At 34.3% G+C, this 16,243-nt stretch overlaps 1 protein-coding gene and 1 long non-coding RNA gene across 4 annotated transcripts; one reads left to right on the top strand and one right to left on the bottom strand.

Annotated features, from left to right (window-relative positions):
- Nucleotides 1-7,733: 7,733 nt before the first annotated feature.
- Nucleotides 7,734-10,038, top strand: LOC113754001 (putative late blight resistance protein homolog R1A-3). 2 transcript variants are annotated; one of them, XR_003465119.1, is made up of 3 exons: nt 7,734-8,898; nt 9,348-9,553; nt 9,655-10,038. XR_003465119.1 is itself a non-coding variant. In XM_027298305.1 (2 exons), exon 1 carries the CDS (start codon nt 7,836-7,838, stop codon nt 8,589-8,591), a length of 756 nt encoding a protein of 251 aa, XP_027154106.1. In that variant the 5' UTR covers nt 7,734-7,835; the 3' UTR covers nt 8,592-8,898; nt 9,348-10,038. The 2 variants fall into 2 exon arrangements, 1 of the variants encoding a protein (XP_027154106.1); XM_027298305.1 differs by having other exon boundaries at nt 9,348-10,038.
- Nucleotides 10,039-10,877: 839 nt separating this feature from the next.
- Nucleotides 10,878-12,134, bottom strand: LOC113754382. Of its 2 annotated transcripts, none has more exons than XR_003465181.1 (3): nt 12,046-12,134; nt 11,820-11,871; nt 10,878-11,163 (listed from the first exon to the last, which is right to left on the bottom strand). It is a non-coding gene; the product is annotated as an uncharacterized LOC113754382 (long non-coding RNA). The 2 variants fall into 2 exon arrangements; XR_003465180.1 differs by lacking the exon at nt 10,878-11,163 and adding an exon at nt 11,356-11,571.
- Between the last annotated feature and the right edge of the window lie 4,109 nt (nt 12,135-16,243).

Raw genomic sequence — 16,243 nt, 5'->3', positions numbered from 1 at the left:
GATGAAGTAGAAAAATAGGGAGCAGAACATGCAATACACTACTTGCAAACGCTGCTCGAATTTAAAGTGAAGACGTGAACTACAAAGTAATGTATAATTTTCAAATGTATTACAATGACACAACGAATGAGCTATCACAAGAGAATGAAGAGTTAAAGGAACTTTCCCAAGTGCCCTTGTGCCCTTGTAAAGATTTTATATATCTTGAAATAACTTTCCCACCAAACTTTCCCTCCAAACTAATATTTTGGAACAAGTTTGTAAAGGAAACAAGACAATGATTCATATATAGACAACGTACATTTTATCCTCTTTCAATGTGGGACAATGGACTTCAACATACTCATTACAAACTATTACCAACACAATGTACTGGGCTTGTAGCCGGTGCTATAGATCCTTGCTCAGCGCATACTCTAAGAGTTGAATTTGTTAGTTTCTCCGGCCTTTTTTTCCCAACCACATGTAAGTCTGTTAGTTACTTTAGTTGAACTATCTATTCTATGTGTTTCACTGCTGTTAAAGATTCATATTATAAGCATTTGGCCTATGCCTTTTGAGTGATCATGAACTGAGAGGGGCAAATTTATTTTCGTTCCTTTTGCGAAGACAACATGTCTACTAAATTTTCATCTTGAATTGTGAGTGATCATTGGTTTTGTTATCTAGAATTGTAAATACTATTTGTAACTACAATCTGGAACAGTTTCATCTTGAATTGTTCAATTTTATGAAAGTAAATGCTATTGTTGATTACGTCCCATGTTGTTCTTAAATTTTTAATAATCAATTGACGAAGATATTTCTTCAGAAATTTTTTATCTTTAGCTATTATTGTTGTTAGTTACTTTAGTTGAACTATGTTTTCTATGTCTTCCACTGTTGTTAAATATTCATATTATAAGCATTTGGCTTATACCTCTTGAGTGATCATGAACTGAAATGGAAAAATTTATTCTGGTTCCTTTTGCGAAATTTATGTCTGTTGGTGTTCAAGGGTCAACACAACAAGATTTTCATGGGCATAATATATAGTCAACTAAGTCTACAAATACAATTTAATATAAAAGTATTACCCACTTTAATACATCAAATACCATAAATAGTCTGGCTAATTAAATTTACAATATTTTATTTTAGCTCAAATAACATTATTGTATCATTGAACATTTATATTTACACTTAATTTATTTAATGGTATTTATGTAGGAATCATGAATCAATCACGAGTTTTTAAAATTTCATTGAAGACACTATTGAATGAAATATTGGATTCATACAATATACCATTACCCGAGTGGACCTACAAGAATAATGGCAACAAAGCATGGAAAGCATATCTTGAAATAGTCAACCCCTGGGATCATGAAATAAATTTATACTTTCATAGCTATGTATACAAAGAGAAAGATGAAGTAGAAAAATAGGGAGCAGAACATGAAATACACTACTTGCAAATGCTGCTCGAATTAAAAGTGAAGATGTGAACTACAAAGTAATGTATCATTTTCAAATGTATTACAATGACACAACGAAAGCTAAATATGAGCTATCACAAGAGAATGAAGAGTTAAAGGAACTTTATAAGGAGTTGCTTAAGGAGAACAAAATTTTCAAGAAACGTCTTTATGAGATTGAAAACGGTGATGTTGAGTCTGTAGCTATGAACTAAAATTAGTTGAAATTTTATGTTGAATTTTTTAAATCGTTAGCTTGAGTGACTTTAGTGATTGTTTTAATAAACATGGATGCAATTTCCATGAGGGACTAAATATTCTCTATTTGAATTTTATTGGAATGATTGACTTTTTACTTAATTTGAAAGTTTCACTTAATAACATGTTTGTGTGTTCTAACATTTGTTAGTCTAACAAAAATGCATTTGTTAATCTAAAAAAATAATCTAACAAAACGTATTTGTTTATCTAAGAACAACTTTTACATAGCATTTCTATAATTTTGCTTTTTTTTCTCAACATCTTATCAAGTTATCATAAATGTTTCTATCAATAGCAACTCAGTGACTCCTTCTCGGTTTGCATGAGGAGGCAGATTTAATATACTATTTTACTTTCTTAATCTATAATCTTTATGTATTGTCTTACACAACTTTGAATGTGATAAATCATTTATTTTTTTATCCTTAGTTGGGGTGAATTCTTAGTTTATGATGAAAAAAAAAAAGGATTCTACAACTGGGGCGATTTTTGGAAGTTGTTCTACAAATGGGGGTCTTCGCATTCCGGAAATGCGAGCTCACAGAGCTCGCATTTCCTGAATGCGAGCTCAGTGAGGAATATAGTGAATATAGTGAATCAGTGAATGATATTAGTTCTTTTACCACTAATTTGGGTTGCAAATAATGTTTGGTCCTGTACAGTGGTTAATGCTCCGGCATTTCTTAAGCTTGGATTCTTTGAATTCTCATGGTCTTCATTTTTTTTTTTCAATTTCCAACTTCAGGTATTGACTACTCAAACCTGGATTTTTTTGGAATATTCTCGATTTTTCATTTCTTTCTCAGTTATTAGTACGTAGATTACTATAGCTGAACTCCTACAAATTTATGTGAATGGGTTGCCCATTGTTTAGAAAATTTTTATATTATTTCTTAAACACTATTGTCCAACCAAAATTTTACTTTTCCAACATATTATCTCTCTATAGTATGTCACTCAAATACGACACCATTATTCTTAGATAAGGTTTCAGAATATACTAAATTTCAATTTAAACATAAGTCTTGTCGATGCTTACATGTCTGGTCTTTCTATTTATTGCAGTAATAAGGGAGGTGTCCAAAATAAAGGAAAGGGAGGTGTCCAATGGTTCAAGGAATGGGAAGCTCGCATTTCGCGAATGCGAGCTCCACACAGAGCTCGCATTTCACGAATGCGAACACCCCCTTGCGGAATATCTCACCAAAATCATCCCTTTTGTAGAATTTTTTTAAAATTCATCACAAAATTGGAAATTTCTCTCCTTAGTTGTCCTGCTTTGCTACCATACAGTGATAAGGGAAAATCAAAAAATGCTAATTTGCATGGATAAATGAAGGAGAATGTTCAAATAGAAGAAAAACAAAAAAAAAGTTTTTGAAGAGTAGAATATTATTTGATACTATTTACTGCACTTTTTATTTCTTTTCAAGTTTTTGAGTGTTATGGTATTGTTGAATGTTATTTTTTCCATTTTTGAATTATTATTCACTGAATTAGATTTTTACATTTATATTATAAGAATACTTTATATTATGATGTGCACATAGTAATATACTTCAAAAAGGTTATAATAGAATATCCATTAAGTTTGTATTTCATATTGACATTTTTATAAAATTGACTAAATAGTTTATTATTTTTCGAAGATTCTCGTTCAACGAACTGGTACAAAACTAGTTTAGTTACAGATGTCGGATATGTCAGATAAGATTATTCTTCATCAACTAAGGATATGTTGGATAAAATTATTCTTCATCAACTAGTTTAGTTACAGATGTCGGATATGTCGGATAAGATTATTCTTCATCAACTAAGGTTATTCTTCATCAACTATTACAACCTTCTTTGATTGGTTATATCTGTCTTTTTTCTATAACCTAATCTACCCTAATTTAGGGGGAGGCAGAGAGAGACTCGATGTGAGTATAGATTCTATAAAAAATGACCAATTAAGACCGTTACATATTGTAACAATTTTTTGGGTGGAAAGTAAAGATCGAGCCCTTGACCTGACCACCAGGCCAAAGGCCTAGCGGCAGATTGGTTACAGCTGTCGGATAAAGTTATTCTTCATCAACTATTACGACCTTTTTTTTTAGGGTAAATTACATTTTACCCCCCTGTGGTTTACCCTTTTTTTTACATAACCCCACTATGGTTTCAAAAGCTATACATAGCCCCCTTATGGTTTGAATTAAAGTGTCAAAGTAACGGAAATAGTCACTCGTAACGGAACTTCTAAAAATGTCGAAATTACCCTTATAAATACATGACACATTAACCCCCTATGATTTTTATATTTTACCATATAACCCCCTTATGGTTTAATATTTTACCATATGACCCCCTTATGATTTTCAAAATATACACATAACCCCCCTTGGTTAATACATAAATTTCAACCTTACATAAGGGTATTTTTGACATTTTAGGTGACGCCGTTACGAGTGACTACTTCCGTTACTTTGACACTTTAATCCAAACCATAAGGGGGTTATGTATAGCTTTTGAAACCATAGGGGGGTTATGTGAAAAAAACGCTAAACCACATGGGGGTAAAGTGGAATTTGCCCTTTTTTTTATGATGTAGCTGCTGATGTAAACGGATCAATGCAGATTGCTTTAGCACTCAAAAAATATCTAAAATCTATCAATCATTCAACAATTCCATTACTTCCCAAGTCTCCCCTGTTTCTTCTTCATCTCCTCCTTTTTTTCTAATTTTTGCCCCCACCACGTTTCAGCTGACCGTTAATTTTGCTAGTTTTACTTCAGGATATTCTTTCCATGGAGTACGTTCAATATCAATTTGAGATCATTGATGTTGTTTATTCTCTCTTGGAGGACCTGCAAGGATGGCTAGATTTGTTATGGTTTTATCATAGAGGTACAACAGATCATTCTGATCCAATCCAGATCCTTGAAGTGGAATTGAAGCTGTTGAGATTGTTTCTTACATATAGTGCAAATTGGAGCGATGCTAATGAGCTGTGCAGTGTTGATCAGGAGCTGGCATCTCTAATCCTGGACCTAGAAGTTGTATTCAAAGAGACAAGAGCTTATTACAAAGTTGCTGCTGAGAATCCAGGTAGTGAAACAAATAAGGATTATCCAAAATCTGCAATTTCTGAGTTGCAAAATAAGCTTAAAGTCATGAGGCCTCAAGTTAGAGCAGCTTATGAATATATTGCATCCAACAGTTCATTTCCATCCTCCCATCCCCTTAGCAATTGGGATAAGTGGACAAACTTTATTGAATATCTATGCAATGTTGTGTGGCAGCAATGCGAATTGCTAAGCCATTTCTCCTTGTATTTACATATCATGCATAACATGCTAAGACATCTCCACTGGTTCATCTCTGAAATGGATTGTCGGTATTTTGACAGAGGAAGATATCTCTTTAGTCATTTTGGAGCTGTACTTGTCTCTGCAGCACATTTTTGTTATTTGTGCTGGATTCATCTAATGGATGAAGACAAGAATCAGGAGTTGATCATTATGCTTGCTGGTCTACTAAAAGCGCTCAAGCCTAATACTCTGCAAGTTACAAAGCTGTGCCTCGAACTAATAGCCTTCTGCTACTCGGGATCATATGATTATCGGTTAACAACATTTGTTGAATTTCTCATTCCTGAGAGGAAATTTGGGCTCGAAGTCTGCAAAAGGCTCGAAGGCCTGATAAAATTTTACACAGAAGCATCAGATTTGAAAGACAAGGATGATGAGACAAAGCTGCTTTTAATGGAGATTACAGCAGCGATTAGCGAGCTTGGATCTTTTGGTTACTCATTTTATGCAAGAAAGGGAAGAAGTCACCTTAATCCTTCATTATTTAGGTGGCTTGAAAAGATAGAGCTTCTCAAGGCAGATTTATTCCTGATCAAGCTTCTACAGCACAGGATCAGTTTGAAATTTCTTGAGGCTGAAATTGATTCTTTCCAAAATGAACTGATATATTTGCAGAGTTATCATAGAGATGCATCTGAAGGGGAAAGTAAAGCTCCTACGCTGATCTGGTTGCAAATTATCCCTATAGCTAGGGAGGCTGGCTCTATTTATCGATCACTTTATGCCATGTTAGACGACCTACGTCGCTTGGAGGACACTCCATATCCCCCGTACTTATTCCCGTGGAGATTCAGTAACACAACTCAACAAAAGTTCAGAAATAAGCTATTAAAGTTGCTAGAGAAGAATAAACTTTTGAAGGCCGAGATAGTTTTGGAAGAAATTATGTATGGACACCCCAGTCTGATAGTCAATGTGAAGGACCAAATGGAAAGCCTTGATCAGGGGGTGATAGTCCTTAGAACCTATTTGATCGGTCCACTAAACGAGAATGAGAAATTGATTTTGACACATGCAGAGTCAGTAGCAAGGGATGCAGCTCGTTTTTGTTACTCTCTTCTTGGAAGTGAAATTACAGTAGACATGGTGAGGCAATTTAGAAATTGGCTTCCTGAGCTAGTGGAAAAGATGAAGCTTGTCAATGCAGAGATCAAAGAGAGTTATAAAACTATTCGAAGTTCAACAAAATCTCATTTGTCCAAGGTAGAAGGATTTGGCTTCATTGATTTTCTTCTAGGGGATATGAAGGGGCTGCTGAACTCTGAAGCTGATTCTCTTGTTCTAGTGAAACATCAAATTCATATTGTTCATGGAGAGATAAAGTTCTTCAAATCATTCCTCAGGAGTATTGAAGAGCAGTTCAATGAGCATCAGGACTTGAAGAGTCTTGTGTTGTGCATTGTACATGTGATACTTGAGGCTGAATATCTCATTGAGTCTTTTCGGCTTGGAGATTGCTTGCGATGGTTTCATCCACTATGGCTTTCTGATCTCGTAGAAGATCTCAGCCTTATTAAGGTTCAGGCAACAGAAATCTATAAGAATGCACATAGGGTTAGCACCCATGATTTACCCAGGTCTCCAATGAAGGACATAGCACCAGCCAAGATTCCCCAGATTGATGAAGTTGTAGTTGGTCTTGCTGATCAGAAAAGATTGATCATTGATAGACTTATAGCAGGATCATCACAGTTAGATGTTGTCTCAATTATTGGCATGGCAGGACTCGGCAAGACGACTCTAGCCTGGAAGGTGTACAATGATCCTTCGGTTACCTATCACTTCCACATTCGAGCATGGTGTTGTATCTCCCAAGCATATCATAAGGGGGAATTGCTTCTTCAGATTTTAGGTGACATCATGGAAATTACGGAAGAGATTCTTGAAATGAGTAATGAAGATTTAGAGCTGAAGTTGTACAGATGCCTAAAGGGGAAAAGGTACCTCATTGTTATGGACGATATCTGGAGCATTGAGGCATGGTATGATTTCAAAAGATCATTTCCAAATGACAACAATGGAAGCAGAGTACTGATCACCAGTCGTCACTTTGATGTGGCTGAGAAAATCAAAGCATATAGTAGTCCTCATCTCCTTCGGCCACTCTCTGATGACGAAAGCTGGAAGTTGTTACAAAAGAAGTTATATGACACAAAAGAGTGCCCTGATGAACTCTTGGAAGTTGGAAAGCAAATAGCCATAAGTTGCAAAGGACTCCCTCTTGCAGTTGTTGCAATAGCTGGTCTCCTTAAAAGAAGTAACATGACACCGGACAAGTGGAAACAAGTTTCAGAAAGTATGTGCTCAAGGATTGCCGATGATCCTGAAACGAGGTGCATGGACATCTTAGAGCTAAGCTACAATTATTTGCCCAACTATTTGAAACCTTGTTTTCTTTATATTGCAGTGTTTTTGAAGGATAAAGACATTCCAGTCAGAAAGTTGGCATGGTTATGGAGAGCGGAAGGATTCATAACAGATAATAGGGTAGAAAGTGTAGAAGATACTGCGGAGAGATACTTGAGGGATCTGATTGGAAGAAGCCTAGTAATGCCTTCCAAGAGAAGATCAAATGGAGGAGTGAAAACATGTCAGTCACAAGAAGAAAACTTTTTGCAGTTCCAAAATGGATATGATGAACTTTTTGATTCTTCTCATGAGGACATTGATTATGGTGTTGATCCCAATCACATTTATCCCAAAACCTCTATCAAATACCAAAAAAGTCGGCTGTCCATTTGTTCCAAGAGAAATCATTTTATCATGTCAAGACCTTATGGGCCATATGTCCACTCTCTACTGTACTCTGCCACCAGTGATTCGTATCCAAGATGTCCCTATGACATCTCCTTCATTTTTGACAACTTTAAACTCCTTGGAGTGCTGGATTTGGAATGCATCAATATGGGGAATTCTTTCCCCACTGGAGTACTAGTGTTGGCTGGTCTGAGATTTTTAGCTCTTTGTGGCGATGTAGATAGTATTCCAGATTCAATATCGCATCTCAGGGATCTTGAGACTTTGATTGTCAAGGGATTAAAAGGTAAAGTTCTACTACCTTATACTCTTTGGAGTATGGAAAATTTGAGACATCTCCATGTCAATAATTATGCTGCCATCACCTTGGAAGATGATGAGAGCATAATTATTTCCCAAGTAATTAATCTGGTCAGTTTTTCCTCTCCGTATCTCCTTTGTTGTGAAGGTACAGAAAATATCATGAGGAGGTTGCTCAAACTTCAAAAACTGAGATGTCTGTTTTCTGAATTACGTGATGATACTGGGAAGTGCAATCAGTTTCCAATACTGAATTTTCTGACAGAGCTTGATTCCCTCAATATACTTTACTCGGGCAGGATTGCTCCTCCTTGTAAATTTGACTTGCCATTGAATCTCAGGAAGTTAACTCTGTCAAAATTTCGCTGCCATGGAATTGTATTTCAGAGATTGGGAGATTACCTAACCTTGAGGTTCTTAAATTACTCAGTAAAGCTTTTGAGGGGAAAGTGTGGGAAATGAAAGAAGGTGAATTCCTCAAACTGAAATTTTTGAAGCTTGACACTCTAAGTATTGCTGAATGGAAATCCTCTAGTGATCACTTGCCACAACTTCAACACCTAATTTTGCGAAATTGCAGACAGCTCAAGGAGGTCCCCTCTGGTTTTGGGGACAGCTCAAGTCTCGAGATGATTGAGGTACAACTCTGCATGCGCTCTGTTGAAGAGTCTGTGAGACTGCTTCAGAAGGAACAACATGAAATGGGGAATGAGCTGAAGGTCCTTGTTGATCGGTCAGACATGGATTTCAATCATCTTCCTAATTTCTGGTAGAACTTTACTCTGTTATTCTTTTTGCAGCTGAGTAAATCTGAGACTTTTTGTTACAAGTCGTTATGTGCCACGTTTTGTATACTTACTTGATTATCAAGTTACTGGATCCTCTACCATTTTGAGACTTCAACTCCCCACTAAAATCATAATCATTTAGCTCTTGAATTATCACTTCATAGGCTGAAGTCTTGAAGTTATGCTTTTTCTGTTTAATTCTGCTTTCATACAAATACAGATTGTATGATCCGGTTAATTATTGGTCAACTTTTTGTATGAGCTCTTAAAAAGAATTAATGTGACCAAAAGAGAAGAACTGCACTAAATCGAATAATTATAGATTGAAAACTTTTATTCTAACTAAATAGTTTTCAGTTGCCAAAATTTGGTACTTTTGGCCACAACTTGGACATTTTTAGCAAAGCTAATATGCCAATAGCTGTTTCAGTTGGCTGTGTGGAAAAGAGAAGTAAACCTCTCGAGGTGAAGATAAAAAGGAATTCTCAGCAGATGTTGGAAAAAGGGAATCTGGAAGATCTTACATCGCTGACTTCTGCTTAGACGTGCAAAAGTCTCAAATCCCAAAGGTTTTTCCTCACATTTGGGCAGCTAAATGCGCTTGTAGGGATGATTTTTCTTGCCACTAATAGCATGGTTAGTGTTGAAGATTTGGCTTTCATAGTCAATTCTTTAGTATACATCCATTTTTTACCAAAAGTTGCCTTTCCAACTTTTTCCCCTCAACCCAATCTCAGAATCTTTTGGGAAAACACAGGCTTCAAAGTCTCTATGTGATATCTTCTGGAATAATCAGTTTAGTTCTCCCACCAGAATATATGCTTCAAGGTATGTTTCGAGGATACAAAGGGGTATCAGGGACTCAGGGCAGCTGCAACACGTCTTTCGTCTTGCTGGTCAGATTTTCATGGACGGAGTGGCTTTCCATGCCAGTTTTTGTATTCGTGCCTGTTTTCTGCAATTCAAGGAGGATCTTTACTGGAATTGGAAGAGCTCTTGCTGCCATTAATATGGCCTTCTTTTGCTTCAATTGTTTGGGGTTGTATTGCCTGTTTTCCTCCTAAGGGTCTTCAAGATATATTATTCATCTGGGAATAACACTTATTATGTTATGGTGGAAAGTTGGGAGATTTTATGTTTCACTGCTTCCACCATGTAAGTTTCCCTTTTCTAAGGAGTCTGACTTGATTTAATGTAACTTTACGTTGCTCTATTTTGAGAATGGAAATTGCTACTACTTTGGTCATCTTGTTATTTTGATGAAAAAAATTAGAAAAGTGAATGAATGAATTAGTGAATTGGAGGGAGGAAATTCCTTTGGATCATGTTGTTGCATACAATCTGGTCCTGTCAGTGAGGACAAAATCACATTGCAAGTGGGGTGGTCTTTTCTTGTTTTACTATATGGTTGTTGCTCAAACGCAATTGTAACCATTGATAGCTTTCCATTGGAGCCCTACTCAATTTGATTAGGATTTTTGAACTCCATATGCTTTATGGCAACCGTTTTCCTACAGAACTTTGAATATTCCTTGCCCAGTTCAATTTTCAGTTTCTCATAGTAGATAGGTTTGTATTAAATGTATATAACTAATAAGAGTAATAGTATCTACAGCAATAATGCTCTTAGGAAACTTACCTTGATAGATATAGTACCATTTTTTACCTTTTTCATGTGATTGGATCTCTCCTAAAATGGTTAATAAATTTATAATTTTATTTGTGAGAATGATTTTTTTTGGCTTTTAAAATGGGTAATTTTTACACTTAAAATGTATAATTGACCACATAATTTGCCATCAAATAGCAGTTGCAGGAACAAAAGAAATTGCTATATCTTGGGACCTAACCCGTATTATAAGGTTGCAGTTTTGAATTTTTGTAGCGCATTTGCATTAGTGCATTGTTTGTTGAAAAGGGAAAAATTGTAATTTTAACCCCCAATGTATTACTTATGCACGGAATTGGTCCTCAATCTATTTTGAAAAATAAATCCAGTCTTCCATTTATGCAAAATAGTTGATAATTGACAAAATCCTTCCAATTGAGTAATGGAATGCGGGCGCGTGCACTCGCTTTACTAGAATGTGCAAGTGGTTTCAATGTTTGTAACTCAAGAAACTATTAAAAAAATCAAAATCTATCCTCTCAATTTCTCTTCTTTTCGAATTAATCTCCAGGCTTTATGGATGATTTCATCGTCTATGCAGGCTGGAGAGAACCCGGTCAATAACTCTCCATTTCACCTGAAGATGGCTTAAATTAAGACAGCATAATTAGTAATTTTAGGTTTCTGAATATTGGCAATTAGGAAATCCTCCTACACAAACAAAACCAACCAACATGAAAAGTAAATAATATCCAAGAAAGATCATAATCATATATTAGTGATAAGAAATCTACTTTGACAATTCAAACTTGGAGGAAATTTCATGAGAATTCTTTAGTTTTGGCAATTTGCTGCAAAATCAGATTTGATTTTCTCAAACACATTGTGATTCTATGAAAAGCTAAACATACGTCTCCCAGGATGCATTCTCTCACAAAAAGTAACATAAGACAACAGCAAGGAGCATAGTCATAACTCCTGCTTCCGTTAAGATGAAAAGCTAACACCAATCAGGTGACGCACACGCTCAAGAAACCGAAGCTACCTGTGAAGTTTAGAATTCTTTTTCATAATCTTAATTAAATAGACAAACTAACAAAAAATTTTGTCAAATAAAAATCAAAATCCAAATATAACTTTGCCTTTGGGAAACATCATTAGACTCACAAACTTTGAAGGATGAACAAAAGTACCAGTTTCCCTCTCAAACAAATCTTTGTAGCCATAAATAAAAAGGAAGTATATCACATATGGAGACCTAAATTCCGGGCTCAAAAAAAATGGAAAAAATACCTCAGATCCCTTCCCCTCCTATGTAGTACTCAAGCTACATCCCGCTTCAAACCTAAAACAAAAAGGAACAAAAACAACTAATCAGATCCAAGACTATAAAAAGGAAGACTGGGGAAAAAGGTAAAGAATGTATGGATTTACATGAGCAAAGGAACTAAGGAAGTCTGAGTCTTTTTATAAGGGAAAAAAGAAAAGGAAAAAGACAGAGGGAAGAGAGAGGGGATACCTGGAGAGGATGAGAGTAGAGGAAGGAGGCAGAAGTCTTTAGAGAGAGCACGACAAAAGTCTCTGACTTTGTGTAACCGTAGCAGTTTTTCAGTTTCGAATAATTTGAGTGAGATCCAAAAGGGGAATCACGTGCATTTTGTGAGAGTTAAAAAATTTTTGAAAAAAAATGCTCCTAGATCCTGGCAAGTGACTGCATGCATCGGGATTCCGTTACACAATTCGATAAATTCGTCAATTTTTCACTTTTGCTCAAAATTGAATAGATTGAGGACCAGATTTGCAATTCAAAATAAAATGGAGACTTGTTCTGCGCATGAGTGATAGATTAGGGACTAAAATTATAGTTTTCCCAACAAACAATCTATAATCTTCTTTGGACAGTGAAGCATACCAAGTACGAACTCCTTTTCCTACCTTCATCACCAGATTCGACCTCTCTTATAATAAATTCTCCATTTTATGTATAAGATTTGCCTTTTTAGGCTTTTTTTAGAAGGAAAAAGTTTGCACTTATATACTATATAATTAATTGCACAAATTTGTCATCAAATAACAGTTGTATGTGAAAGTTGCCGACCTTGTGATCAGATTGTGTTGTTAGATTTGGGGTGGCAGTTTGTCATACCTTCTTTGACTGTGTGCATCTTTCATTGTATTGCTTCTGTTGTATGAACGACTACAAATAAAGAGAGATTCTTTTGTGTTAGGCCTTCTTTTTTTGGACCATTATAAAAGTTTCCTTCTGTGAAGTTCAAGATGTGTTTTTAAATTCAGGGCGGACCGGATCGGCCGGTCGGACTGGTTGGACCAGGAACCGGCCAGGCATTCGGTCCGAAATATTCTAATAAATCAGACAATTAAAAACTCAATCAAACCCAGTCAAAACCGGGTTTGACCTGGAAAAAACGGAAGAATTGGTTCAGTCAAAGTTTTTTTTAAAAAAGGTCAAATATTTTCAATATTATCTTTTGACCCCTAAGTTGTTAAAAATTATTAATATGCCTCAAATATTTCATACTTTATAAATGTTGTCCTAAAATTTGATATTATTTTTCAATTAGGTCAATAATTTTAATTATAAACTTGTTAATGTTCATTAAATAATATAAATTGCTACTTGATTGTTCTAATTTCTTTATATTTTCTTGTTAAATATATTTAAAACATCAAATATATATGAATATACTTTTATTAATATTAACACGCTCTTAGGTATTTTACCTACAATATTTTAATTTTTAAATAATTTTTATTTATGACATCATCCAGTTCAACTCCGATCAAACTCGGTCGAATCCATTGATCCCTGACCCCTGAGCTCGACTGAGTCAATGCTCGGTTTGATTTTGAAAACATAGAGTTCAAGGCTATGTAGTGTCTATTGTATCTCATTTAATGTTATACTTAGTGAAAGACGTATACAAATTGATTGATGTATTCATAGACTTAGATGTGTACTTGCACCATTGGCTTTAGATTACCAGTAAATTTTAACGTCCTCTAATATGTACTGTTAGCTATAGATTTTGAGTTTTACTTTGTCGATTCCTAAAGTTGAGTTCTCTTTGATTTTTTAAATGTTCAGCATGTTTAATCTAACCCTACTTTGAGGTTTTTCTTTCCTTTAAATTTTAGCAAAATAACTTGTTATAAATATCTTAGTATACCACAATACTATTGTGAACCTATTCTTACATGCTAAATTAAGCAGAAGTCTGCAATAATCAGATTTCATACAAAAGAAAGAACTATCTATTGTTACCTTTTTTTCTTCTTTTTCTCCTCCATTAGAGATGGTATGGAAATTGATTGCTGGCTGGACTTTTCTTACACTATCTTCTCATTCTACTCTCTAGTTTTGGCATTATAAACTACTCTTATGTGATTTGTCATTGACAAGCGGTAGTCCAGTACATACTGAATTCTCCAAGGTTTGTTTCCTATATATAAACCAACTTTGTCTCCAAATAGGGTAGCTTGAATTATAATAAATGGCCTTCCTTTCTCTCACAGATTCACAATTGTAGACTTGAAACTGCAGGAGTCTTGCTAGTGTCATTTGGACTGTCTTTTCAGAGTTTTGATTGTTTTTTTGTCTTGTTTACGTCACTTTATGATTAGTTTTCAATTTTTGGTCAGTTTTTTTTGGGTAATGATAATGATAGGTTGTAAATATTTGATAGTGCTATGTTAGTTTTCATATTTATATAACGCATACAATTATGCAAATTACTCATGGTCTTGTTATAAAGATATTCCAAGTCAATAAAGGTTTTTTTCCCTTACATGCTGTTGTGTTATCCTAAGAGAATGTATACACTTGGTTGGCTATTTAATATTTTTTTCCATTGCTTTGAGCAAGAAATTTTAAGCACAAGAAATAATTGGAGTTGAAGTGTAAAGGTTGCTAAATACTTTTAAATGAGAGAAATTTTCATCTTAATTACTAACATTATTGAAACAATTGGTAGCGTTTTAGTTTTCATTCTAATTACTAAGGGAGAAATTTTCATCTTAATTAAATCACTAACATTGTTGAAACAATTGGTAACATTTCAGTTTTTATTCTAATCACTAATTTTATTGAGTCAGTTGGTAACGTTTCATTCATTTCATTACTACCATAACTAAAATGAAATAATTCTAATTATTAGACAAAATGCTACTTTGGTCGTAGTACAAACTAAAACAAAAAATGCTTACACTCAACTTGCTTACACTTCCACTTTCCTTGACCTTTCATACTTTTATAATAAGTATAGATAGAAAGATAGATATAGATATAAAAAAATAAAGGGTTAAATGCAGAAAACCCCCATAAACTTTTATAGCTATTGCACAATACACTCCAAAATATGTTTATAGGCACTTTGCATCCTAAGAAAAATATCGTTCACAGATTTTACGGTCAAACAAAGCGTGTATCTTGCAAGCTCTGTTCGTTGAAATTTCCTAATAGAATTGCCCTCCTTCCAAATGAATATAAATAGCTATCTCCACCTACCGTCACTTGTCTATTCTGCTCATTTATTATCGTCTTCTTTACAGTTTTTCTCCTTTTATTTTCTCTTCTTCACAGATGCTGCACAGTCTTCTACACACATGGAGCACAGTCCTAACAGTTGCAGCTCAAGCAATACATATGAAGCAACAAACTTCAACTTAAGATGCAGGTGTAGAAGAATAGCACCTCTACGCACTTCATGGACCATTCACAATTCAGGAAGAAAAATTTTCAAATATTATTTGGAATAATTAATATAACATTTTTTGGGATGTGATGTATGTGAAAAAAAAGATGGTTGGAAAGATAAAATATTATTCGAAATAATTTTGTTATCCAAAAAGAAAACAAAAAGTACGAAACTTTTATCTTCTCAAATGAGTAAAAATTTCAAAAAAAGTGTCGTTAACCAATAATATACTGCTACTAATACTTTCTTTTTTATTTTAATCTTATTATTTGTCACTTTGCTATTAATAATTAGATTTAGTATGAGCTCATTTGTTTTAGATGTATTTAAATAATTTGAATACTGTACAAAATATGCTTTGCACATAGCTAACGTATATTTGCAATTATTATTACTACTAATAATTGAACATAAAAAAGAGATGAAAAGAGAATAAGTTGAAGTTCATTAAAAATAATATACAAATAATAATAGTAAAAATTAAAATAACTAATCATACAGGACATAAAAGAATAAGAAAAATTTAAAATGGAACAAGGTAAAGAGTAAAGAAAAAGGTACCAAAAATAATTGATATATAAATAATATTCCAAACAATTATTTTTTCACATACATCATATCCCAAAATTATTTAGATACTTCATGGACTATCATATCCCACTCCACACAACACAATGGCCAATCGGATGTGAAGGGTGCTTTTGTCCATTCAATTATTATTTGAGTAAACGGTGTGTAAAGATTCCTTATTTTTCAGTGAAGTTTGGGTGCAAAGTGCCTGTAAACGTATTTTGGGGTGTATTGTGCAACGGTTATAAAAGTTCATAAGAGTTTTCTGCATTTAACCAAAAAATAAACGAAGGTTCTCAAATTTCAAATAAGGCAGTGTAATTTAACAATTTCTGAACTTTGTTTAATGCTACTTCTTGCCCGGTATAGCATGGAAAAAACAAAGGACAAGAGGGATAAGGTTGTTGTACTGCATCGGAAAAGTTCCCTTTT

Source organism: Coffea eugenioides, chromosome 11 (genome assembly GCF_003713205.1).
Source record: "Coffea eugenioides isolate CCC68of chromosome 11, Ceug_1.0, whole genome shotgun sequence".
NCBI lineage: Eukaryota > Viridiplantae > Streptophyta > Magnoliopsida > Gentianales > Rubiaceae > Coffea > Coffea eugenioides.
The sequence above is the reverse complement of the archived record's forward strand: the minus strand, read 5'-3'. Positions and strand labels throughout refer to the sequence as shown.